This window comes from Apaloderma vittatum, unplaced genomic scaffold (genome assembly GCF_000703405.1).
Source record: "Apaloderma vittatum isolate BGI_N311 unplaced genomic scaffold, ASM70340v1 scaffold296, whole genome shotgun sequence".
NCBI lineage: Eukaryota > Metazoa > Chordata > Aves > Trogoniformes > Trogonidae > Apaloderma > Apaloderma vittatum.
This window is the reverse complement of record NW_009719763.1, coordinates 28,206-56,074: the sequence shown is the minus strand read 5'-3', so window position 1 is coordinate 56,074 and position 27,869 is coordinate 28,206. Positions and strand designations below refer to the sequence as shown.

The 27,869-nt window shown below is 37.4% G+C and overlaps 1 protein-coding gene across 1 annotated transcript in view; it reads left to right on the top strand.

Annotated features, from left to right (window-relative positions):
* AKAP11 (A kinase (PRKA) anchor protein 11) overlaps nt 1-27,542 on the top strand; it is a 33,383-nt gene extending 5,841 nt beyond the window's left edge. The window contains exons 2-11 of the mRNA XM_009870745.1: nt 102-218; nt 4,122-4,169; nt 5,274-5,408; nt 6,380-6,644; nt 7,100-11,756; nt 14,100-14,255; nt 18,894-18,977; nt 19,747-19,793; nt 22,001-22,161; nt 27,396-27,542. Of these exons, the coding sequence (XP_009869047.1) occupies nt 102-218; nt 4,122-4,169; nt 5,274-5,408; nt 6,380-6,644; nt 7,100-11,756; nt 14,100-14,255; nt 18,894-18,977; nt 19,747-19,793; nt 22,001-22,161; nt 27,396-27,542 (5,817 nt within the window). The remainder of the gene's footprint in view (nt 1-101; nt 219-4,121; nt 4,170-5,273; nt 5,409-6,379; nt 6,645-7,099; nt 11,757-14,099; nt 14,256-18,893; nt 18,978-19,746; nt 19,794-22,000; nt 22,162-27,395) is intronic.
* The last annotated feature ends 327 nt before the right edge of the window (nt 27,543-27,869 follow it).

Genomic DNA, 27,869 nt, shown 5'->3' with positions numbered 1-27,869 from the left:
GTGTAGGGAAACCTGTGGAGTCCAGGGGACAGGTGGATGGACCCTGTAACCAAAACTGAAAATGCATGATTTTTTCTTAATTTTTTTTCATTGTTTTTCAGAGTTTGGGTGAAGGTGTACTGCACTCAGTGAAGTCACTCCTACACAGCAGAAAAGAATTATGCAACATATCAGCAGAGGAATATCTAAATCGGGAAGAACACCGCAATTTTTTTGAGGTTTGGCATAACCTGACCATTCATATCTATATTGTGGCTATGATAGAAAATGATTTAGTTTGAAGCAGTATGGGAAGCTGCAGGGTAGTAAATGTGAACAGTGCTGCGAGTTACTGGCTGTAAAGTCTGTACTCCCTGTTGTCATTCTTGAATTCAGTCACTGTAGTCTTGAAAAGAGCTGTGACATTCGAGATGGCATTTCTCGGCTTTGTGGCATCTGTGAAACTAAAAAACCCAAATCTGTTTTGTAAGAATTGTATAACTGGATGTACTGCATTTGTGAGCATTCCTGTGGTCGGGGCTGTATGGATGGTATCCTACTGAAGCAGCAGAACATACTGATCCAGGTGTGAAGATAAGTTAAATTGATTGCTCTTGTCTGCCCTGTGCTCAGCACAAAGAGCTGAAGCCTCGGCAGGCAGCGTAGATCTGGACATCTTTTACGTTAATACAAGTGAGCCAGAAGCTGGACAAAATCTGGAGAGAAGTAGACTTGGAGAGAATGCAGGACTACCTAGGTAAATCTCAAGCTGTGAGGAGTGACTAGAGCTGTTTGAGTTATAAGACAGCTCCTCCAAAGGGAAAAGAAAAGTAAGAAGCAATATGTATCATGTATCTCAAGCGTCTTGCAAGACTACTAAGTAGCAGTTGACAGGCCTGACAGGGAACTTGGAGGAGAGGATGATGGGAACTAGCCAGGCAGAGACAGGAGAAATGAAACAAAAAGACTCAGGAAGTGGTTAGGGTAGACTGATAATTGGATAAGGAGTAGCAGGAGGAAGGGAAGAGGCAGATTGTGTGACCAGCAGAGAGGAGTTAGGCTTGCCTGGGTAACACCAAGGTTTTTGGGACTGGCTGGCTGGTGAGATTGTGACTATATGAAGCGAGCAAGTAGGAAGCTGAATTTGTGAAAGATCAAGAGCTGTAACAGATGAGAGGTAAGAAATGAGAGCTAAGCGGTGGAGGAGTGGGCAAAACTCTGTGTCTCTTCAGACAGATGATTCTCTAGAATCTATGAAACCCCTCAAACATTGCCCCTCTCCCCTTTTTTTCTTTATCTTGTAGCAAATACCTGACAAATAGCTGGCAACATGTTTTATATGCCTATAATGGTGGTCCCTATGGAGAAAGATAGCTGACTGTATTTAGTTACATTATTAACTCAAGCAATTAAGAGCCCTCTAGTTGAAATCTAAGAGAGTCAATATCTTGCCACAGATCAGGTATTTTTTGTCTTAGAAGAGTACAGGGAAAGACATTTATATTCAGAATAGTGTTAAAAGAACATTATTAGGACTACGTAGGTAATAGCTCAGACTTAAGAAACCCAGAATTTAGCTTTTCCTGTGCCATTTTAATTCATTTCTTCTGTACCCCTGGGTTATGATAACTTTCAAATACAGTGTCTCATACACAGTTTTTAAGGAAAGACTTGTGTTACTGAATGTTGGCCCTTCTGTCTCTCCAGCCTACTCCCCTGAAGCTGGTGTTCTAACTTCAGACACGTTTAAAGTATTAAAAGGTGATTATTTCTCTGTGAAAACTGCAGTTGGGGCACAATAAAGAAACCCAAACTGGTGTTGTCGTTGAGGCAAAAATAGGCAGGCTCGACAGTGATGTGGTCTCTTTGGCAGCAGCCTGCTGGCCCATGAGTATATGGACTGGTTGGCCTTCATTGTGTGAAGCAACACACATACTGCTTCCTGCCCTAGCTTGCACAATGACTTGTCCCATAGGGCAAGGAAAGGGTTGGAATCATTATCTTAATGAAGAGGAAAAGGCATGTAGGAAGACCAAAGAGCAAACACCAATAAAATAAGATAAAATAAAATAAAATAGAATAATCCTACAAAAAAAACCCCAACAACAACAAACCCTAAAACCATTCCAAAATGTTTTTCAGAGAATTAGTTTTTTTCCAAGTCCTTTAAATTCTTTGCTATTTTGTCTCTTCTGTGGAGGAATTCAATTCATATTGTAGGTAATGTACAGAGAAAAAGATGTAGAAGTTAAAAGGTGTCTTGCAGATACTGTGCAGATGAAAGATTTAAAAGTTGAAGAAAGATATAGGAGTTGAAGGGTATGTTGCTCAGACAGGATATTTTCATAGTTTACATAGTGAATACAGTGCTGAAGACCTGTAATTTGTCTGGAGCCATTTGGAATGCTACTGCAAAGCATCATTTACAATGTTGTCATAACTGAAGTAAGGATAAGTGGATGTAAACAAGAAGATCTCTGGGGGCACAGTAGCTTCCCAGTATGAGACCCTCTGAAATAAACAAGTCAGGTTTTCAATATTTTAGTATAATCTCTGTTTAAAAACAGAAAACCAGTTAGATTTGGGTTGGTTTTTTTTTTTTGGCCACACACTGACATAACATTTTCAAATCTCAAATACGGTGCAAACCAAAATTTCTTTCTGCCATTTAGAAGTGTTCAAAAAATGTACAGACATGACACTTTGGGACATTATTTAGTTGTCTTGGTAGTGTTGGGTTGATGGTTGGACTGGATGATCCTAGAGGTCTTTTCCAACCTTAATGGTTATCTGTCTCTGTCCCTTTCAGAGATTCTGTGTATGCACAAGCAGGTAGCTGAACCAGTTAATAATAAATGATATAAACATAGTGGTGTTCTTTGCTATTCTTAAACTTGGGAACCAACTGACTACCTTAGAGTAACGGGGAGTAGCTCCTACAAATTTAATATGAGCTGTGGCTTGAATACATAAAATTCAGTCCATTGCATAGTGCTCTGAAATAATTGAATCCAAACCATATCAAACTTTGAAATCCAAACATCAGTGGAAGTACTTAATCTTTGTGCTTTATTCCTTATCTACACAGTAGAAGAGAAATTTACTTTCTTACAACCTTGTTTTCAAAATAAATGCCTTGGGATTTTTTTTGGATCGTGCAGATACCCAGATACCCTATTGATTTATTATTAAGAAAATACTGAATGAGAATTGAGGAAATCTGATGTTTGAAACAAAGTTTGAGTAGTGGATGTAAATTAGATCATGATCTGATACTGAAGAATGAAAGTCAGACAAAATACTGACTCTCTTTGGTCTGTTTGTGTTGAATGATACAAGACATCTGTAAACAGAAGAGAGACACACTATGTGATAAAATATCTACCCTGTCCACCAGCACAAAAACCTGAGGTAGAGCTGACATTTCCAACATAATCCAAGTTCCTAAGGATGACCAGACCTTTTATTTTTATTTTTATTTTTATTTTTATTTTTATTTTTATTTTTTAAAGGCTGAATATTTGAATTCTTTTAATGTAGAGGTTTGTCTGCTCGTATACTACATACAAACATGTGGCTGAAGCAATCACAGAATGATAATAATCTGTTGTGTTTTGGCCTTAGGGTAATCAGTTTACATGGTAAATTGTATAATGTGTTGGCATTATGGTCTCTTCATTATATTGAAAAGTATTGCAATCTGTCACCATAGACATATTTCAGAGTGGAACTGTTTTATATGGGTCCAGCCTGAAGCAAGGATAGATGAGCACTGATCTGTGTAAAATCATGTTTATTTTAACAGATGTAATGAGGTTTGTATGTGTTGCTCAGTCTGTACCAGCCAATAGGCCACTAGAAAAATTCCTATGTTGTGAGTTTTAAATTTTGTATGTGCTCTTTAGCCTGATCCAGCCTTTTTCAAGTGAAAGAGTAGAGCATTGCTATATGTGCTACTGTTTGAGGAAGCTGTGCTGTGCTGAGGTATGGTTTTTGTGGCAGTAGAATGAAGCTTTATGGTAAGGCCTGCTGAATTTTTAACTCTTCAATGACTGCAGAAAACAAAGATGTTCTTTTCTGTACTTCAGTGTATTTATGTGCTTCAATACACTTACATACTTCAATCTGTGTTTATTTTACAGATTATGTTTATAGGTTTTGCTGAAGAGATGGGTACTGCTCGTTTGCAGGTACAGTATATATCTGTTTATATAGGAAAATAATGTTCTTCACCCCTTGGGATTTCTTCTAAGTAATACCTAGGGTTTTTAGGTGGAGGAATTTTGGTATTCAAGAAATGAGATATATGCATTTTGAGCATTTTAAAACCTAAGTTTTAAATATCGTTGCAAGGTTGAAATTAATAATTTTAGTATGATCATCAGCGTTTCAAGAGCATTTAAAATACTACCTGGGTCAGTCTTTGTATTACAGTGGCCTTGAATTGGATTGTTTGGGGGGATGGGATTTGAAGGGGGCGAGAGGTTTCATTGGTTGTAATTTTTTGTGTTTTTTTTTTTAATCTTCCTGTGCAATTTAGACATCAATATAATTCATAACATACATATTTACAGTGTAGACAGAAACTCTGAATCCACTTGTGTTCAAAGTAGTATCAATTTTGCTAATTAATCGAATTATAATAGTGATGGACATTCTTTCAAGTATGGGTAAGAACTGTTGGATTATCTGGAGTTAGATGGAATTTAGAAAAAATTGGACTGAATAGATTTGCGATATGTATCAGTAGTGTTTAGACTGTTTAAAGACAAAACCCAAAAATCTTTCATAGGCCTTTTCTGTGTTAGGTAAATCTAAAAGATCATGCTTAAAGAACTGCCTTGTTGCTTTGTGGTAGGGGACTACACCACCCTTCCCATAAAGCACTCTGAGAGTAGGTAGAGATCTACTGAGAACTGTTATTAGCTGAGTTCAATAATCATTCTGTAGTTGTGGACCTTGTAGGATGCGCAGCTGCTTACAAGCGCTTGTAACATTCTCCTTTGTGCACTTTTAAGCCCCTTCTGGCCCACGAGAAATGATGAAATTTCTTTTGGTAGAATAGTGAGCTGGAGATGAGAGTTGACTGAATTAAAGCTTGTTTAAATGAGCTTTACACCCCAGTTTGAGAGAATAAGTAGGGGATGGGGCAAGAAATAGGTGAGAAAGGAGAAGCTTTACCAAAATTAGTAGCTGTTCGTATTTAAGGGGGATATGAGATCTAAACCATTAACATTTACATCTTTCATTTTTTTTCACTTTGTATTCCCAATGGATTTGTATATTTAAATCAGGAGTTGGCAGCTGTTTCAGTGGAACTTCCAGATGTTCTGAAATCGTTCCAGTTGTGCAAACTAAAAGAAAATGAGGTTGTATTTCTGAAGGATGTAAAAAAAACCTTGACAAAACCTTATGTCATGAAACATCAGGTAAAAACTTTGTGTCTTCTTGCATGTTTTAATCACAGAAGCATTATATTTGGTCTCATAAAGAGTTTAGACATTTCACACGCTTTTGTTTTTGTGCCATCTTCGTCACAGTCGTGTTAATGTTTTATTTCTGCCATTTCTTTAAAATGAATGTTAGAAAACCTCAAAATAAACTTAGTGCTTACAAGTGCTGTTGTATTATTAACAGGAAATATTTAACAAATTGTTTAATTATGGTGCTGATCTTATGCTTCTGCTGGACTATAGTCCCTTTCACTGCCAATTTGGAAAGGAAATGAGACTTGTCAAGTTGCTTGTCTCTGCTCTGCTCAGATCTAGTGTTCATCTTCAGCAGACTTTTCTTCTTGAAACAGAGGTGCCAGAAAATTGTGAGAATTTCAGGTGTTTGTAAAACTTGATGAACAATTATAAATGCTGTTAATTATTAATTTCCATTATTTTCATTTCAATATTTTTTCCATTATTATTATTATGTTAATTATTTCTGATTACAAATGTGTTTTAAGGAAAGTTCTTAAAGTGATATTCACTAATCATGAATGTTAAATTTTGTTATGCTGCACACAAGGTAAAAAAAACCTTAAAGAAACAAAAAGCCTATAAATTGAAGTACTATTCAACACAAAAATGCTTTGAAGTACATTCTTCCTCTACAGTTTTTAACATGCATTCTTTAATAGATTCTTGAGTACATATTATGTGGCTTGTATTATACAACCTTTTTTTCGTCTGTTTTATTGCAATGATTTATTCAGAATGCAAAAGTTATGCAAATAAGTGATTGTAACTATGACTCTACACACACTATTCCATTAATTTTCTTATCATTAAAATATTTGTAAGTTGTTCACTGTTCATAAAACTGAATTGAATGAATCCCTTGCTAGTCTCGACAGTTGAAATCATTCCCAGATTGTTACGTTTGTTTTCTTGTTGCTCTCGTTTTCAAGAATCAGCTTCCTGAAGTGTATTGTGTGGTGAGACTGTCTCCTTCATTCCCAAGGATCAAACCTGATTATGTATTTACCTTGCTGAGCAAGTATACCACGGGCATAAGATATGCAGTGGAAATAAACTCATCGCAAAAACATCAAACAGAGGCGTCCCATGGAGAAGACGATGACACTAATCAGTCAGTGTCTTCGATTGAGGATGATTTTGTCACTGCTTTTGAACACTTAGATGAAGATGAGCCTTCAAAGATACAAAGTGCTGGTAGGTTCTTGCATGCAGTTTACTTGTAGAAATTGGTATTTGGAATTGTAGACTGTCAGGATTTCATGAGAAAGCAAATGTAAATAAATAGTACTTTTTTATATTAATTGTGTTTCATAAAAGGGGTATTATGCAACTGAAAATTATTTTTTTCTCTTCTTTTCATAACGATTTATCAGCTCACAAACCATCTTGTTAGATGCAGTTCAAATAAAATGTTCTACTTTGTTAAAAATACATTAATTTCTTCGTGATTGGAGTAGTATAATATTTCAAAAAGTGAAAGTTTGATTTAATTGTGAAAGATCAGCTAGAATTTTGCAACAATAACAAGGACAGTAGTTGCCATCAAAATCTGTCACCACTTTTCTGTAGTTCTGTGGCAGTTCTTGGTTTTGAATCAATCTTTTTTTCTTTTTCTTTTTTTCTTTTTTTTCTTCTTTTTTCCTTTTCAGATGCATGCAGCTTTACTTCTCGAAATCATCGAGATGCAGCTTCACAGACCATTCCTGCACAGTGTTTAGAAGCTGTCGACTCTAAGGTCCTTGTGGGTTCTGCACGTCGCAAGTCATCTGCCAGATCTTCGAATTTCATTGATATTTTGGGACTTAAGGAGTTGTCCTCAGTAAAAAATTCAGTTACAACCTCCATTTCTGATCCTTGGATACAAAGGAGTTTCTATAAGCCATATAATCCTTCTGATCAAGGTGTTAACTTTTTGTGTAAAACATTGCTTTCTTCCTCTCCAGCTGAATCCTCTGAGTCAGATTGCTCCAGCCCAAGCCCTATCATCTTCTTAGATGAAGAAGGGTATCAAAAAAGCTTGAAGGCGAAACTTCAGCTGCCAAAAATTCCAGTACTGAAAGATGGTATAGAGGATTCAGACTCAGAAGTAAGTGAATTTTTTGATAGTTTCGATCAGTTTGATGAGCTGGAACAAGCCTTGGAAAACTCTTGTAAAGTTATTAGGGAACCCATCCTAGGGAATCCATCCCAGAAAAGGAGGACTTCGCACGGACCGTTGTCTTCTGTGAGCGTTGCAATGAATCCTCAGAAATTCAAATTTGATCGTCCCACTCTCCCAGCCAACGTGAAGAAACCAACCCCTCGTAAACCAGAATCGCCGTACAGCAACGTCTTTGATGTCCCGGATTCCCCTCGCCCAGTTAAAACATCAGGGGAAGAGAATGGAGGCTTATTCAGCCTTATTAGATCATCGGCTTTCAGTCCACTGGGGAGCTGTGGTTCTTCCGAATGTTTATGTCGAATTAGTCTTGGAGGAGATTGGACAGGTCAAAATCACTATGATGCAGTTTATAATAGTTACTCAGCATATGCTGATAGTGTTTCATTTGAAATCCTGGGTTCTGTTTTTCATTCCGAGCCCTCGTCGAAACAAGTTGGTGCAGGAAATGATTCGAAAAACAAAGGGATTGCTTTGAAAGAGAAAAAAGGTCAAGCTGCAGATCTCAAAATGAAAACTAGCAAGGAGCCAGATAAGCAAGCAAAATCTAAACATAAGCCATTAATGATTAGAGATAGCATTCAAAAATTTGCAACTGAGTTAGTTGAAAAAAGTTTTGGCAGTGCATTTAAAGACCTGCAAAAAGGTGTTTCTTCGTGTACCAATGCACTGTGTCATTTGGCCGCTAGGTTGACTTCTTCAGTCTTTCAAATGGCTTTCTATGAGATTGGAAGACGTCGAGCAATCTCCTTGAAGGAGCGTGCCATTAATGGGATAGCAAACTTTTTGGTTAGTGAAGCTATAACTGGTGCTTTGAAAGAACTGCGGCATGTAAAGAAACAAATATTTACCAACACCGTTGCACGGTTTGCGGCAGACCTTGCTGAAGAACTTGTGTTCGAAGGAATCATGGAAGTCTGCCAGTTTTCATATCCATCGACACCTACAGCTGCACAGCCTTCATCTTTTGATTATGAAGACAAAGTGGTAAGGTCCTATGCCAGAGATTTGTCCGAATCTGTCATTCAGGAGGCTTTTATTGAACTATCTCAGGTTGATGTGACCTTCACAACCCAAGCAGCCATTAGCGTTTCCATGGACAACATTAAATATGTGAGTGCAGAAAGTATGTTAGAGTCAACACGGACTTCCACAATTTTCCCTAATTTTAATGACAGGGTAGCAGCGAAGCCAGTACAAGATTCCAAGAAAGAGTATACAGTACAGCAAGCTCTATTTTGCACCTCTGGTGTTGTAAGTTCCATACCTGTGCCCTTAGCTGGAAGAGCTCTTTGTCAACATCAGATTTCTTCTGATGCTTGTAAGGTGAAAGTATGCACTCCTCTGAATTCTGATGACAATGTGAAAGTATACAAAGATTCCACTCCTCCATTTTTCACAAGCAGAAGGAGAGAGCAAGAAGTCGCTTCTTTCAGAAATATATACCTAACTTCAGATCACAATCAAAGTACTGAAAGCGCTCCATCACTCTTACATAACCAAAAAGACACCAAACAAACAAATAACAGGTCTGAAAAGAACTACAATTCAGAATTCGCAAGTGGGTCAAAAGGCATTAAAAGTTTCTCTGGAACTATGGTAGATATGGTAGTAAATGAAGCTTATGAAGCCATAAGCTCATCTAGAGTAACAAAAGCAGTAGAAGAGTATACAGATTTTTTAACTAGAAAAATAGTAGACAAAAAACCTCCTATGCAGTGTGTCAGTGGAGATTTCCCCAAGACTATGTTTGCAGATCACTTGGCCAAGTATGTCATAAAACAATCTGTGGATGAAAGTAAAACCGTGTTATGCAACCGCAGTGAGAATTTAACCTGTAGTGTGAGCTCACAGACTTACGCAGACACCAGTAGGAAAGAGCAATGTACGATAAAGAAGCAAGAGGAAGAAAAACAAAGTACTGTTGCTATAATTGCAGAACAGCAACAGATGCCTTTGAATAATCCATATAAATTTCTTCTTACTCCAACACATTCTGTTCAGTGTTTTTCAGAACCTAAAGATTGTTGGCAGGAACAAAAAGGACTCAGATTTTCTTCAAAATCACCACCGCCTTGTTCCACTGTGACTTTTGCTAGGCATGTTGTAGAGGACTTTACTGACACAGGAAGCTGCTCAGTAACGTACTTAAACAAACCCTCAAAAACCCATGATGCCTGGAAACTATCATCAGGACCTTTGACTTCCAGGCAGACCGATTGTTTTTCGCGTGCAATTAGCTTTTCTTCAGCGATATTTGGCAGTGAAGAAGCTTTGCAGACGGAAGATAAATCAAGCCTCAAAGATGGAAATACCTGTGTAATGCCTGATACTCCCCCACCGACTCCTTTAGTACCGTGTCAAGGTAGTTCTGAAAGAAACCTAAGAAAACTGTCTAAGAAACTCAAGGGAGAGTTAGCAAAGGAATTTGCACCTGCAACACCACCTTCTACACCGTACAATCCATCCGGTGCTGGTGTATCTGAGACCGAACATGACTCTTTGGAAAAGGAGGAGTTCATGCTGAAACTCATGCGGTCGCTTTCTGAAGAAGCGGAAAGTAGTGAAGATGAAGATCAGTCTGAAATGCCCACAGGGAAGGAGGAGGAGCATTCAGAGAAAACAATTCAGTACGCAGATTGCTTAGCTAGCCATATCATTTCAATAGCAACTGAAATGGCTGCTTCCCATTTAGACGGTAAAACAACCTCAAGAGAAGCTGATGGCCAGGTTCAGTTAGGTGTGCAAAACAAAAGATGTGGATATACTGCGTTAATAAATATCCCAGAAGAGACATGCAATTCCTTATGGAGTTACGCAGGCGATATGGCAGGAAAAGTCATCAACGAGGCCAAGAAAATAGTCAAATCGAGGCATTGTAAGCTGTTGAGGTTGAAGTGGATTAACGGTCAGGTGGATTGCCTTTATCTGAGAAAAAGCGATCAAGATTCTAGTTCAAAAGAGCGGTGTGGTCCAGCGCAGGACCAGTGGCCAGGGGAGAGAGATTCGTCTGCACTTCCTTTGCCACAAGGTTCGGGTTTGACTTCCAAATACCCAAGCTGTGAAAGCGTGACTGACGAATACGCGGATCACATTATTCGAGTTTTGAAAAGAGAAGGTGGCAACGCTGACCTGTTAATGGATCAGTACGCCAGCAGGCTCGCTTACAGGTCTATCAAATCGGGCTTACAGCAAGCTGCTCGAAAAACCAAATTGAGATGCAACAGGAAGATGTTTCCCGGGCCGAATGCGCAGGTAAATGGTAAGGTGGAGCTGATCAGAGCAGTGAGTAAGGAAGCAGCACAGCAAGTGGAAAGCAGCGTTCGCCGCTGTGAAGACCAAACTTCTGCAAGGACTATTGGCACGCAGAGAACAGAGTGCACGGAGTTGTTCCATTTTTCAGAATCCCTCGCTCACAGCATCACTTGTGATGTCAGGAAGAAATTGAAAATGTCGGGAGCGTGTTTGCCAAAGTCTCTGACAGATTCCTGTCTATATAAAAAGACTGAAATTCATGAAGTTACAGGGGATCTTATTAAAACAAGATTTTCTAGGACATTTCTTCCTTTCTCCCCAGATCATAAACTGTACCATAGTACAGGCAGTTTAAATGAAAACGGCTACAGTGAAGGCATAATTCAAGCTATAGAACAATATGCTAGGAAAGTAGCAGATGATACTCTAGAAATGAGTTTAGAGTCAGCTGTTCTCCATGTGGCTGAAAACAGAAAAAGTGGGGATAGGCTCTCGTATACTGAGAAACTGTCTCCTTTTTCTGGAACTGTCTGTAGATGCTGCAGCATGAAGGAACATCGGTACTGTGCGGAAAGTTCGTCTCATCATCCACCTGTGCAAGAATCCTCCATTCCAGTGAGGCATTTTCTTCATTCTGCATTGGGTGGTGCCTGTCAGAAGCCAAGAGTGTTTCAGCTTGATATTCCCAAAATTCACGTTGATGTAGAACAGAAGACAGTGTTTTCTGACCAGGGGGCTTCTGCGGCCTCGGAGAAAGCAGAAAGAGAGCTCAGTTACACAAGTCTGACAGCTGACAGTGGTATTGGCCAAGATGGAGTCAGTTTTGCTGAAAGCCTCACTACTGAAATAATGACATCAGCTATGACTAATATTGGTCAGACAGTTAATATAAGGTAATATTAATTTCCTCTTTTTTGTGGCATTCTGTACCAAGGAAGGAAGGATTGTTAATACCAATATGTGCTCAGAAGGAACTTTTTGTTTTACTTTATTTTTAAAGGGATATACGCTTCCTGTTCTGAATGTTTTCTTTTTATTCTTTTGGCAATGTTTAATGATCCAGAACAAGTAAAAAGTTACTTTTTTTTACACTAGTGGGAACTTGAAGTCAAGGTTTCTATGTATATCATAACACATGTTCCAGTAGGTGACCAGTAAGTGGAACTTACTATTTTAACTTGAAATACCATTATTTTTACCTGGGTTAGAGATTAGTAGAGCGTACAGGTTTTGTTGATCCGTGAGCAAGGACAGAATCCAGGTGTGTTCCCTACCTGTATTTTCTCTTCTGTGCTAAAACATAGAAATAACCTCTTTTTGCTTTTCTTAGTGGGACCAGCATCTGGTACTGGCCAAACTGCCGCTGCTTTATAGCATGAAGACTTTATTTTTATGGCTGTGTTGTGCTAGTGTCTTTATTATTGCAAAAAAAGGGCACAAGCCCTTACTTGAAGGAAAAACAGCCTAGTAAAACACACTTTAGCTTATAAAATAGTAATACCAAAGAATTTGTATTCATTTTTTTTTTTATTTGGCAAAGGCTAATACATGGTTTCTTTTAGTCAGCCTGTCAATAGGAAATATGTGCCACAGGAGCTTTGACAAACAGCAACTGTTTATTAAAACAGGCCGTGCGGTGATCAGAGGGACTTAAAATCTTCTCTTCTTCAGGCCCAAGAACAATCTTTATCATCTTGGTTTTTTTCAATTTATTTTGTCTTCTTGTTTTGTGTGGGAATTCCTCATGCTGTCTACAGGCTTTTTTACCTGAATAATGAAATTGATTTTTGTATGTTCAGCAGCTAAAGGCCACAGTGGGACTGAATTAAATTTTTCAAGGTTGGATGTGAAACACATATACTAGCAGCACAGAAGGGCTCTTAAGATGTAGATTGTGGTTCTCTGTACAACAGGGTTAAGTTCTTCTTCAGTATGTGACAAAAATAGAAGTAATGTGGTGATGTTTTTCTATACCTACAGTATCAAAGGTGTAGCAATTTATTTCTGAATCACTTCTTAAAAAAATTTAAAATTCTAGTTAGAATATGACAGCAATAAAATGCAGGATTCAAAGAGATTACATCTGTGACAAGGAGGCAATATTAGGGTTTTACTGTGACAAAATTTATAAATGTTTCTTACACAATTTCTTCATGGTTGGACTTTGAGGATCTTAAAGGCCTTTTCCAACCTAAATGATTCTATGATTCTACGTTGTCATCTAATATATGGTGCGTAACACGTGTTTCCTGAGAAGCTGCCTTATGTGGTGAAAAGAACTGCTGCTGATGCTGGTATAACTGTAAATAAAAATGGGAAAAAGCAAAATAACCTTTGTATTACCCAGATGGGTTCCAGTTGGTTAAGGCTGGCTTTTTAAATTGGGAATGTTACAGTGGCTACTTGATGTGGTGGTAGTAGAATGATAGTTTTTCTTGAACTTTCTACCATTTAATTTGTATAAAGATAATCACAGTTTGTCCCTGAAAGTGGTTCGTAGGTGTGTGTTCTCATATTGTTACTTTTTTTTTTAATAAGGAGTTCAAACTTTGAAGTTATCAAACTGGATCTTTTGAAGTGTCCTCTAAAGTCTACCTTTTATTGAATGTATTTACCCAATTTCTTGGGGGATAAAAAAAAAATATCTAAATTTCTTCCCTGAGGGAACAATTCTGTACAAGTTGTGCATTGCTACACTTTCTGGAGGCAGGAAGACAAATCTATAGAAAGGCATTTAAAAAGAATGGAATTCTAACACTTGAACACCAGCGCATGATTAAGTGTTTTTCCTACAGTAGCAAAGCACCAGCTCGTTGTACCGAAAGCAGGCAGGGGAAAATAGCCAAACTGTTCTATGGTGGACAAATTTGGAAAAGGTAAGTCTTCTGCTTGAAAAGTGTACCCTGATACAGAGCATGTAAGACTACAGTGTCTTCTGTGCTTTATAGAAATAATCTTCCAAGTAAGAGAATTTTTGTGCCACTCTCTGTCTTCAAGTGAAAGGATTAGCAATCCCTGACCTAAGCTTTCTGTTACTTCCTGTAACTGTTGAAAGTTCAGATTCACTGGTTACTCTGGTTTCTTCTGTTGAGAAGAGGCTGCAAATTAAGGGATCTCCCTCTCTTTTTTTTCCCCTTGGAATTTGATGTCTTTGAAATGTTATTAAATTGCTGTAAACCAACTAACAGAGATCCGCGTGAAATGCAGTGATGTTTTTGTCTTGCATTTTTATTCAGCTCTGTTGGAAGAGAAGGATTTCACTCTGTTGAATCTATTGTTAGCCAGCAGATGAGTCTTAGTATTGGTGATGATAGCACTGGGAGCTGGTCCAATCTGAGTTTTGAAGATGAACACCCTGATGAGAGCAGCAGTTTTCTTCATCTCAGTGACAGGTAACTATAAACATGTTAAACAGTTATCCTGACATCAGATGACTTGGCATCAAGCTGTTTTCTCCTGAGTTTTGGGTGGGAGGGGGAAAGATTTTTTTTTTTGTTCAACAAGCAGTGACTTTTTAATTAAAAATGACCCTAATATTATGCTTGTGTTTTCTTACACATGAATGTTCATACCATACACTCTGTAAAACCTGTGGAATATGCATTGTCATTGCTGTCAGGGAGTCACATCAAATAAAACTGGACCTATATAATTTAAGTATAAGAAGAAGATGCCGGTGGTTTACAAACAACCACCATTTGTAAAATATGACCTGAAAGTACTATTTATAAGGCAGGCTCTGAGATATTAAAACTTAATCACAAGAGGGTTTTATGTAAATTCATCTACTCTTGAAGGAATATGAGCTTACTTTGCACAAGGAGCTTTAACAGCTATTTTTGTCTTTATTTGGGGCTTGCATTTATAAGCTGTTCTAACTGATATTGGTGGAGTATTTATGCACTACTAATCACCACCTTACAGGTGTGTAATATTGGAACTTACCTGTTCAGGGCAGTAACCTTTTCCACCGAGCTTCTCGCTACACTTCCCCTGGCTGATCATTAACTAACAAAGATTAGAATGAAAAATTAGAATAGAATCTGCAATGTCTCTGCCTGTTGCCAGGGAAAATTATATTGAAACTCCTTCTATATAAGTATATGAGGAATGAGTAAACTTAGTTTTTTATGACTGATACAGCACTTATGTTGCTGTAGAAACTTCAGTGTTTCTGTTGAATAGCAACAGAAGTGGGGAAGAGGCTTTTTTTTTTTAAAGTATTTCTAGCATCACTGAACTGAAAGAAAATATGGCAGATATGCTTCCTTATGTAATGTACAAATAGGATATTTGGTACCAAAGTGAAACTCCTCACTTAAATGTCTACAATATTTTTCATCTTTTGCTTGACTAAATATTTTAATCAAACCACTACTATAATTTATCAGTCATACAACTGAATGTTTTTTTAAGAGAATACATTGACTTAAAGTTATTTTAATGAAACGTCATCTCTTGAATGAGTCAAAATGAATTAGACTTCCATGATGAAATTTAGAGTATAAGGAATAGTAATCCACATATTGGCAGTTAAAAATAGTGAATAAAATACAGATTGGTTGATGCTGGGGGAAAAAAAAAATATATTTGATGGCTCTATAGTGCCCATATTGTATTTGTTCTTTACCATCTCCAAAATAGTTTTGAAGTGAAAAGAAAGTGATTTCTATAACTTGCAAAAAAATCTGTGGCACATTAGAGGAGGAATGACCTAAATTAGCATTTTACTCAGAGAGAGGGAGGTATCATTTGGATAGCAAGGTGTTGGTAGAAGACCCCCACAACTTGATCAGCGAGTTCTACAAAACGTAATTGTGGGTTGGTCACAGCACATGTGTTGGTTTGTGTTGCTGAGGTTTAGCAGGTGAAGTGGATCTGGATCTGGATCTGGATCTGGATCTGGATCTGGAGTTATTGCCCCAAGTAAAAAGGTGTGGGGGTGAGGATGGAAAGATGTCCTGTAACAAAACCAGATTCAGTAATAACACCATCTGTGGAACAGCATTAGCATCTTCTATGGAAATTAAAAATAGCATGGCAGTGATGATGTTTTATTGCTTTTATTTCCTGTCTTTAACATAAACTCTTTCATTAAACAGAAAAATGCCATTCGGTCATAGAGAGTTTATTTGTTATGCAGTTACAACAGTTGAAACTTCAGGAGTTTGTTGGTTTTTGTTGGTTTTTATTTTCTTTATGGTTAGGACCATCTGTTTAAAAAAATATTGTGTTGATTATATGTAAACCATGTCAATATGAAACATAGACTTGTACTATCAGGTAACATTGCTCCCCTGGCAGCTGTTTCTTAATGCAAGTGGCTTCTTTGTGTCTGAGAAGCTGTCAGCAGTCTTGCTTGTACCATCTTTGATATACTAGGTGTCATTAGACCAATTTGTTTGCAGAGCTCGTCCAATATAATTCAAGTGGCACAGTGAACATTAAGCAAGTTTTAGTTGGTGAGGGAGGACATCTCCCTCCCCCCAGTATTTTCCAGGCTGTTGGCATTGTTCAGTGGATCTTGGTACTTGAGATTCCTCTAGCTGACGTTTTGGAAATTATCTTCATAATAATAAAGCTAGAGATACCATTAATGGTAGTGGATTTTGTTTTTTGGATCACGGGATCGTAATTCCCAGAAAACAGCATAATACAAGCTGTAGTGCTTCAGTTCAATTTAGCTTGCTTTGCTTTACTTCAGAAAAACAGGTACTTGCCCTCTGTGTCTCAGATCAATACAAAAATTGCATATGAGTATTTCACAGAGGATTAAACTATGTGTAAACAAGGATGCAAGGCAACTTGGAAAGAATTATCGAAGCACGATCTCTGCAGTCCCATTTGAATCGAAATAGGAATGAGAGGTCTTTAGGGGCCTTGGTAAAGTTGGTTATGCAGGGAAGTGCTTGTATATTCTACTTCGCGTGCCTAATGTTAGCATCTTGAATTTAGAATTAAAATAGTCTTCAGCTTTCTCTATAGTTAATATGTAGGTATAGTCATAGACACAGACTTAGGCTTTTCCAGGGGATGAATCCGAGCATCCAGGTTGTGTTATAATTTAGAGCAGAAGCCTCTTGCCTTTGGCCGTGTGTACATAATGCGGAGTGTTAAAGCAGATGATCTGAGCTGCAGTTCCCATATATACAGTGTATGTATATAAAAGTTGAAAGCGTTTCTTGTAATTCTTCTACTGGCTCATGTTGAGGACCTGCATGCAGTGTCATAGAAGCGCTGCAGTGTCTTTGTTTATTTTTTGTTCTGTGGTTGCAGGACTTTAGTTTCAAGACTGTTAATTTGGCATCTTAAAATAAAGGTCACAGTGCAAAAGAGTCACATACATTGCTATGCATTGTAATCATATGGTTCAAGATATGTGATTACTTCAGACCAGGTTTGACCTGTGTAAAATATATGCTTTTCTTACCAAAACAGAATAGTAGTATGCATGTGGTCATTCTGTTAGATTGCAAATACTTTTTCCTTTAGTCTGAGAACTGAGGCAGCTTTTACTTCTGTAACTTTCAGTGAAAGAGTCTGAGTGCAAAGTATTGGTATCAGTAGACCGTATTAAGTATTTTTTTTAGACATGTAGTTGAACCCAAATTTAATATTTCATATGTACTGTAACAGTCTTACACAGTAGTTGAAGAAATGTACTTAAGGCCAGGGTTACAATCTCTGTGCAGATTAAGTTGATCTCTTTGGAAACTCCTGTTCTTTAATTTCCTTTTTATCTTTCTTTTTTCCATAATTGTTGAAGTGTTTGATCGTTTTTTGCACATGTAGTCTAAACAAGCAACAGTGTGCCTAATGGAGCACCTCCAACTTTTTAATTCATTTTTTTCTCCTTTTAGGGTTTGTTCATATTGCAGGTTTGCTAGCCTGCTGTTACTGCTTTGAAGTTAAGATCCACGCAGGCATACCGGAGAGCAAAGGACAATGATAGGTGATACTGTTACTGGCAGACTCTTGGAAAATGTCTGTCTCATTAAATGTTTCTTTCCACTATTTGTGGTTTTAAATTTTACAATTTGCCTTGAGTGAAATGAGTAGAAAAGAAGAGCTTTCCAGTCACACAAAATTAAGTGAAGAAAGCTTCTTGCAGCAGTTGTTCTCTGGAATTACTTCATGCCTTGTACTGTCAATAGTAGGCAGTCTAGCTTTCTCAAAGAACGATGGTTCTTGGAAGGCTTCCAGACATGCACTCGAGGAGGTGTGAAAGTTGGGGAACAGATTTGATCATACCAGTAGCTCAATCTTGTACATAAGCACAAGCTTAACAAACTCTGCTAATTTGAATGCATAAAATGTACCAGTGTAAGGACATGCTCATTTTTTTTTTCCAGTTCTTTGCATTGGCTTGAATGTAGTCATGGAATAAATGCAGTATGTTTATGAACTGTGAGTGAAGTAAGCTTTTTAATACTGTTTTCACTTATCTCTAAACCCCCTTATTTTTAAAAGATGAGCTTGTAGAACAATATTCAGAATTTAAGAAAAAATTATTTTTTCTAGAACTTCTTTCTTATCAGGCTGTTGGAGGCTGTTACTGGATGTTTGGAATGAGATGGAAAGATTTTATTCATGCAGTCGTCTTCACAGTGTACAATTTTATGAACTCTTAGCTAGTCCTTAAGCAAATATTATAGCTGCAATCCATATTCCTATGAGTAATCATATTGAAATCATTGAGCTCATATAAATAACGAGCAGTGTGCTTAGACTTGAGGACAGAATTACTGCTTGCTTTCCAAGCACCCCCAGCTTGATCTGGAAGATTAATGAGTACAAATGAATACTTCTACCTGTGTACTGAAGCTTTGCGGTTTCCCATCATTGCGTTTGTTGCTGCTCTGAATAGCACTGACAATCGTGTTTGTACTCTGTTCCAGCAAACCTGTTGAGGAAATTTCAGTGCCCTTGGATTAAATGTCTTGAGAAAACAGCTCTAAGGAAAACTGAAGGTTCTAGTTTGAGCTGTTGTACTTCTCTAGTTCAGCTGTGTTCTCTTCTTCTCCTGGCAGTAATGGTAACAGCAGTAGCTGGAGCAGTCTTGGTTTAGAAGGGGATATGTATGAGGAGAATTTATCCTTTCCAACATCAGACAGGTTAGTTGAGTTGAGAAATATAAACCAGATGGGTTCCTCATAATTAATGCATGAAATCATCATTTTGGAAAATAAAAATACAGTGCATTTTTTATGCTGATACATTATTCACACTCTTTTCACTTAATCACGATATGATTTTTTCATTAATTAATCCATACTGAGTGGTTAAATTTTGCTGTGCAAAACTTCTGAATGTGTTCTGCTTGCAAAAAGAAAGGTCCCTTTTGTGCATGTCCTTGCTTGCAGTTTTACAAGTCTTTAGATTTACTTTCTCGTGCAAACTAGAGCTTGCTTCCTACAGGATTTCTGTTTTTTCCTTTAGCTTGTGGAAATTTTAAAAGTTGCTTCGTAATTGATTTTTGTAGAACAATTGTGACTTACAGCTTTGAATAACCTATAGCTGTTCATACCTGTGACATAAGATGGCTCAACCTTTTCACATATGAAGCAAAACTAAACTGTCCTCCTTAGTTAAAATCAGTAAGTTTTCTTATTTTAAAATGTCTTCATATTACAATCCTTCTTTTTAACACCCTTCTCTTGTTTCTCTCTTCTCCCTTCTTTCACTAAGAGCAAATCATGTGAAGTTGATGATAAATGTTTCCAACATGAAATGGTGTGAGAAGCAAAGCTTCTTTTCATGATCACTTCTTAATTCTTTTATGATCTTCCTGTCCTTCCTCTTCATTGCAGTCTCAGAATTGACTACATTTATTGTGCATATATTGGACTGTATTAACATTTTTGATTTATATTTAAAAAACAGCGATGGAACAGAAGATAAAGATGAAGACTCCAAGGATGCTCTAGAAGGTAATGTCAATTCCAGCATCTGCTGCTGTTCTCGACCTGTGCCATCTACATGAATTATTTTGTAAATTCTTTGCTTCTGTAGTCTGCAAAACAAGGTGACAACCGTGTTATCCCTGTTCATCATAACAGATCATGATTATCGTCAGTCATCAGCATATATTCTTAGATTAATACCCTACATACACCTCTTAATGCGCTGAAATTTACAGTCTTTGGGAAATGCTAGTGTCTGATGCTCACCCATGTACTTAATAATGTAAGGCAGTGAACTCCGATCAGCTCGTTGAAAGTGTAAATTTATATGCATAGAGTGGCCTCTTTGTAAAATATTTGATAAAGAGTAATTTCAATGCATCTGCGTGGTTGTGCTAGAGGTACTGAAGAACTTATTCCAACTGGCCACGTTAACTGCGGGAGAGGAGTCACGAGAAACAACGAAAAATGAAAAAACTTGAATTTGATAAATTTGCTATGGTCACTTTTTTTCGAAATACAAATATAAAATAGGGTCTATCTAGAATCGTGGTGCAGCTTTCTGGTTCATATATGATCTCTGTACTGATTCCAGCCAAAGGTTGTTAACTCAAATGAGAGCAGCCTGAATATCCAGTGTATGAGGCTGATTTAAAGATGAGCTGATGTTAGAGCAAGATGTAACAGAGCTTTTCTTTGTGTTTAGTATATTCTGAAGACGAAATACAGAGAGGATATTAAGCCATGTTGCCCACCTTCAGGTAGTTTTGATGTAAGCAGGAAGATGCGTGATTATTTCTTTTTTTTTTTTTTTTTGCTTTTTTTTAAGCCCCTGGAAGAATGTATGGAAATGAACTACATCTCTTTGGTTTTTTTAAATCAGATCTGACTGTAAGGAAATTAAATTAAACTAAATACTCAATTTCACTCAATAATTAAAGTATTTTCTGCTCTGTAGGTTTTATGTAGGTTGACAATATACTAGTGCTTTCTTTTGGGCTCAACTTTCCAGTTTCATTTCTTCACCATCACACTATTATTTTGAAAAGACTTTCTGTTACTTATATTGTAGGACTACTTCAATAGTATTCTAGGTAGGAAGCCTCTTTACTTAGTCTTGTGCATTTGGAAATTCTCTTCATGCCATAGCTGGAAATGTCTGGCTTTTTCTAAGCTGACTGTGCCTTGTTCACCAAAGAATTTGAAACAAAGCCTTGCTATTACCAACTGTACATCTGTTTTATAAAACCAAAAAACACATCAAAGTTTCCTAGTGATAACATGAGCACAATGCTTTCCATCCACTAAGTGCAGTGTGGGGTTTTTTTTGGTTTTTTTTAAATAATTTGTTCTTTCTCCTATAAAGATTTTTGAGTTCCTAAACAAATATTATCCACCAAAATGTTTCTAAAAATGATTCTGTGATATCATCCACCAGAATGATTCTAAAAATAATTCTAAATGATTCTAAAAATGATTGTATGATTCTAAAAGCACACTTTGTTAACAGTTCCGCTAGTTAATTCCAGTTAGGAATGAGTGCCTTATGTACCTCAATTTACATGAGTTTGATTGGAAAAATAGTGAGATAGAGGTAAACTGTGCATGAACATATGTTTTTATTGCAAATATGTTCCTTGTTTCTAGAGAATTAAGGCAAGTACTCTCAAAGTAGAGACCAAGAACAGCTTGGAGAACACTACATGTGTGCTTAGTTGGTTCTGAGAGTGTGACAAAGGATTTCTGGGATAGCTGGATACTGAAATTAAGCACGGGAACAGAAGACGAAAATACTGTAGTTCCTCTGGGTTACACCTGCTCTGTCAATACTGTGTTAATTTTTAGAATTTGAAATTCTTTTTGAAAACTTAGTAGGTGAAGGGAGAGCTAAAAATAGCAGCTGCAAATGGAAATGACTGATGGGCAATGTGAGAGCCGTTGCTGTTCAGTTTACGAAAGGCTGTGTTAAATTCCTCATCATTTGGAATATCCATTAAAGTTTAGATGTCTTCTAATACTCAGCCATGCTTGCATGCAGTCCTAAATGGGATAAACAGTGCTTCCTTATATGAAAGTAAGGAAACACTTCAGACCAGTGTGATTTTTTTCTTTTTATATTATCTCTGTTTGCTAAATTGAAGTTCTTAAGATCATACAGTCTAAACAGTGAATTACAGAGGCTTTTATGAAACATTTTGAAGGTATATATTTGATGATTTTATTTTTCATGCTAGGTTTGGAGCAAATACGAAAGACTTTGGCAGTGATGAATATTGACCTAGAACCAAATCTAGTGGACCCCCAGCTCAGAGCAGCACTCCAGTGGCTGGCAGCTTCTGAAGCAGAGGTGTCTGATCTTCACTTTTATGATGCTGCTGCAAGGGAATTTGTCTTTGTAAGTATTTGGGCTTGAGGGGTTGTGGGGAAGGGGAAGGATTTGCTTCATTTCTGCCTGTGATGACACCCCAGCTGCTACTGCTGTTTTATTTGACACTTATTAATGACGTGTTTGCTGTTAAGCAAAATTTATTATTTAAAAAGTGGAACAGCCTGTTTAGCCTGCACATGTACTATACATAAAACAGTACTGAACAAAGCTGAGTGAACTTGTTTCATGAGTTGTTTTCCTTGTTTTACTCAAAATAGGATAGAGTTACAGCATTTTTGGTTAGTCAAAAATATGGGGTTTATAATTTCTTACTTAGAATTCATCTGTAGGTTGAATCTCATGGAGAACTTGGTCTTCCAAATTAATTTCTAACTTAATATGTTTTGCCTCAGGTTTTCTTGCTAACAAATGCACAATTTATTACCAGGAAAAAGTTAATATTCTAATTAAACATCAAGTATGCTTTTATTCTGTAAGCAGCTGCAACCAAAGCTATTTGCTTTCTGAGCCAACTTATCCTCAGTTGAACTGCAGGAATGTTGGACAAGATGACCTTCAAAGGTCCCTTCCAGCACAATGCATTCTGTGATTCTGTGATTCTGTTAGAAAAGCTATTAACAATCAATAGGATTGTTTCATTTTTTAGTCCCATTATTTTGGTTTTTTAGATCGAATGTAATACGTGACCAAAGAGAAGGTGAAACTTTAAAGAATTAGGCTTGAGGAATTTGCTTCTTTAAGGGAAGGGTCGAAATTTTGGGGTGTGTACTGGTCTGAGTATTTCCATCACAAACATATAAGAGAAGCTTCTTCCACCTATAAAAAATATAAAAATAATTCCTTTGTGGCTACACAAAATGCACATGATAATGTGGCATTGATTACATTCAACTTACTAAATCTGCTACCAAGGAATTACTTTAACATAATCTGGCTACTGAAAGGCTAACTTTTAACAGATATGTAGGCATTGTCTCTAATGATGAGGTTGCTATGAATGATAGATTATCAAAGATTTTTATTTTGTAACCTGATAACATGTGAAAAAGCATTAACTAACGTGGTACTGTTGGTATGTTTGTAACAGTTAAGGTCCTGACAAAAAACTTCATGTATATATCAGCATATATTAAGGAAGGAAGAGCTTGCTCTCCATTCTGAAATTTGAGTCTTCAGCTTGGTGCTTTAAAAGCTCAAATCGTCAGGAGTGACTGAGAAGTAGAGGTTGATATGACAAAATAGACTCCCAAACTTTGATGGAGATGTGCACCTGTGACACTTCATTACTCTATGCTTATGTTAAGAAAGGTACCTAGAATTTTCCTAAGAGTGGCTTCTCACTTTCTAGCCCAGAAAAAGGCGGCTAGTTTTGTTTTTCTTATGCCCATGTAACTGTGCGGTGGATGTATTCAATCTCAAGAGTATGAAGTCTTGCATTCTGATTTAAAATAACACAGAAAATTGAGAAGTATTTTTTGGGTAAATCCCAAAAGAGCATCCCCTGTGCTCTTTTTCTGGAAGTTGACATGTTTTCATTTAGAATTACTTGAGAAATATGTTTTGTTGTACATTAGTTCTGATGCGAGTGGGCTTTCACAAACGAGAAGGCAGTTTGAGAATACTTTTATCTATTTCTGGTTTTATTTGAAACTACTGGGTTTAATCCTTATATTCATATGTTCCTTCCTCGTTACGGTTTATAAGTATCTTAACATGAAGAAGAAAATACTTCACTTTCTCTGTCCTCACATGCCTGGCACAGCGTTCTCTGAAGTTCTTTTGATGTGAATGAGTTGGGTGTAGTGATTACAATCATTATGATCTCGTGAGTAGTTTTTGCCATCTTTTGAAGACCTATCAATCTATTTCATGCTTGTTGTACGTGAATTGTGGTGTTGCAAATAATCAGGCAGAATAGTGGTAGGACCCACAAGTGTTAACAGTAATCTCACACACAGAATCACAGAATCATCCAGGTTGGAAAAGACCCTTGGGATCATCAAGTCCAACCATTGACCCTACACTACAAGGTCACCCCTAGACCATATCACACAACACCACATCCAAGCGATGCTTAAACACATCCAGGGATGCCGCCTCACCCCCCCCCCGGGCCAGCCTGTTCCAATATCCTGCAACTCTTTCCGTGAAGAACTTCTTCCTAGTGTCTAGTCTAAACCTACCTTGTTTAAGCTTGAAGCCATTCCCTCTAGTTCTGCCACTAATTACCCAAGAAAAGAGACCAGCACCAACCTCTCCACAATGTCCTTTCAAGTAGTTGTAGAGAGTGATGAGGTCTCCCCTCAGCTTTCTCTTCCTCAAACTAAACAGACCTAACTCCTTCAAACGGTCCTCATACGATCTGTTCTCCAGTCCCTTCACCAGCTTCGTTGCCCTCCTCTGCACCCGCTCCAGCACCTCGATATCTCTCTTGTACTGAGGTGCCCAGAACTGGACACAGTACTCGAGGTGAGGCCTCACCAGTGCTGTGTACAGGGGCACAATGACCTCCCTACTCCTGCAGGTCACACTATTTCTAATACAGGCCAGGATGCCGTTGGCATATGTGTACGTATGTGAGAGAGAGACCTGTATCTTACACTGCAACATAACATGTATGAAAAAACATAGATGGCAGGTGCCTCTTTTTTTTCATATTTTCCTTCAGTCACTAATTCTTCTGCCAACTCTGACTTAGTAGATTTCAAATTTGCGATGAGCCAATGCCTGGAGACACACAGGAAAGATATGACTAGATGGCTGTGGACCTGAACACCAGTCTGGCCACCTTCATAAGAGAATATACTGAGAAGAGCGCTCTGGAAAATATGGACTCCTGAAAAATAATATTTTTTCTACTTGACACTTCAGTCATAAATTGATACTGAATTGACAGCTTAATAGAAAATATAAGACTGTCAGGCAGATAGTAGTCGTGCAGTCCTGAAAAAGTTACAATAATGAATTGATTTACTTAGTTTTAGAGATTAATTTTTAGTTCTCCAAATGGAGTTATGTTAAAATGAAATCCTGAATTGAATTCCTGAATTGAATTCCTGTAAGGAAGGCTTACCTGTTTTTAATTCCATCCCGTTTCCCAATTGGAAGGGTTTCTGACCCCAAATTTGAATTAGTCATTCTCCGTTCCGTCACTTGTAAAGCTAGACAAGCACCTCCAGAGGGCACTGCAGCCCAGCAGAAAACCAACAGCACCTCTGGATACCACTCTGTGCCAGCTCTGGGGTTTTGTTCATCTCACACGTACTTTGCTAAGTTTTCTCAGGAACATGGGGAATTAACCTGGGCTTTAGATGACATTGAAAACAGTAATTTTCAGTCTAAGCAGTTGATGGGTTTTGGAAGGAGGGAAAGGCTCATGTTAGCCGATCTCAGCAGGGTAATGAGCTGCTGATGGGATGTGGCTGTACAAAAGATGAAAATAGTGTGTACCAGGCAAAGTGTTACTTGCTGCACCTGAGTATGAACTCTTCCTTAAGGATACGTGCCATGCTTAGCAAGGCAGAAAGAAGTTAAATATGTATTTATGGAACAAAATACATTTGTTAGGAGCTAGAACAAGAAACCAGTAAATTAGAATAGACAGCACTTGACTTCTTTGAGAAGCCTGAAAGTGTGGATATGCAAAAAAATTAAAAAACCCACATATGTGTTCAGTTTTTAATCAAGCCTTATCTAGCTGTTTTAGGATTCCTGGTGTCTGTTTTCAGTAAGCTCCAATATTTTGCTTGTCTAACAGTAACAAACAGATCTGTCAACTAAAGAAGTAGTGGGACTGAACTTTAAATTAAAATAGAAAGATTAGTGAAGTCAGGTGCCAATGCTATTATCCTCTTTGGAGAGAATTTTTATACTGTATTTGCTGAAGTAGGTCTTTGGACATTAGCCAAGCTTTCCTCTGACTTAAGGAAAATCATCATTCTTTTATAAACTAACAAACACCATTTACAAAGTTGTGTGTTGTAGATTATAAAACTCTTACTTTATGTGCTCGTTTTTAAGATGCATAGAAAGAACTACGTGTTTCAGCCTCTTTTTATGTAGAAAAGAGATATTCTTTTTCACTGAAAAAGCTTCAGTGTTCAGGATATATTGTGCTCAGGATTAGAGAGGATCTTTTTTTGCTCGTTCAGGTTAATTGTTTGCTCAAGAAGCTAATTGTTTTATACATGTTTTTCTGCCCATATTCTTTCTAGCAGTTCCATCACTTGCCTTGTTGCAGTTGGAACATCACCTAGGTGAAGAAGCAGAGAGAGACTGACTTCCTTTTCATTTTTTATTAGTTTCTTATGGCAGTCTGACAGGTCTTACAGAAGAAGCATTATGAATTTTTAATTTTGTAGCTGAATGTTATTAATGTTTGGTTTTAAACTTCAAGTATAGAATGTCGTGATAGGTCTTTATAAAAAGACAATAAAATTCTGCAGTTCCAAAGAATAAGCAGGCTAATTGTCTAAATTGTATTTACTACATGCATCATCGATAGATGTCCAAAAAACTAGAGAGAATAAAGTTTGTTTGTGTGGGTGTTGATTTTTTTTTTTTCTAATAGAAGATTTTTTTTTTACTCTTGCACAAACTGACAAATTCATCCTTACCTTAGGGTAAACTGCCTTCCGTATATAGCTGAGCTCGACACATAAGCAAAGGAAGATTTTTTGCCTAGACCCTGCGCAAAAAAAAAATATATTTTCAGCTACACTGGTGCCTGCTCCCAAGTAGTAGTTTAACTTAACCCTCACCTTTTCCTCTTCTCTAAGATGTTATAATTTCCCAACTCAGAAGACACTATTTTCATTGAGGGCAACATCCGTGCCACCCAAACCACACTATATGCTGTGAAAGGAAAATCCACATCCTTTTATTAAGACTGAGTTTTGTCTTTTCGTATGTGCATTATTGGCATGGGAGGGGTGGCAGATGTCTTAATCTTGTGTTCAGAATTTCCTGTTTTCTGCAGTCTTGATGAACCACAGCCCTCATACCTGTGGTACCACATCATTTGAAAATGTCATTCCGGAAGAAAAATTTGTGAAAACTACCCTAAAGAAAAGTGCCCAATTCTTGCGGAAGTTTTTGTTTTTATAAATGTGGGAATAACGGATTAACTCATTACAACTGATCTTTTTATGAGCTAATGTTTTGAGAACAACTTCTTTGAATGTTAATCAGGATGTGCCGGTCAAAATATTTTGTTTTGTGTTTCCTTGTCTCTCCTTTAGCTTTCCAGAAGACTGCGAGAAAGAGATTGGAAAGTTGGAGACCTCTTGCAAGCAGTGCTGAAATACTGTGAAATGCTAGAGAAGGTGTCTGATGGAGAGCAAGGTCTAAATAAGCCTTTGGTTGGTTGGCTTCTGGAAAACGCCTGAGAAATCCAAAGATGCAACCCTCTTTGCTTCATTCCTCTTTTGAAAGGAGATCGAAAGAACACAGACATGTATAGTGAAATTCAACTAATGAACGTTCAAGTAAATGTCAGCATTAAAAGACTTTGAGGTGAAAGTCAAAATAGCTGTGCTGTGCTTTGTGATACTGTGCACATGGTATGTTTATTCCAGTCCATAATCGGTATTGTCCACCTACGCATAACTTGTACTTACTACTGTGTTCAGACCATTGAAATATTTATGAAAGAAACCCCTTGTCTATGTTAGTAGTTTCAGAGATTATATTGAGGATTCCTCCTGTTCCAGGAT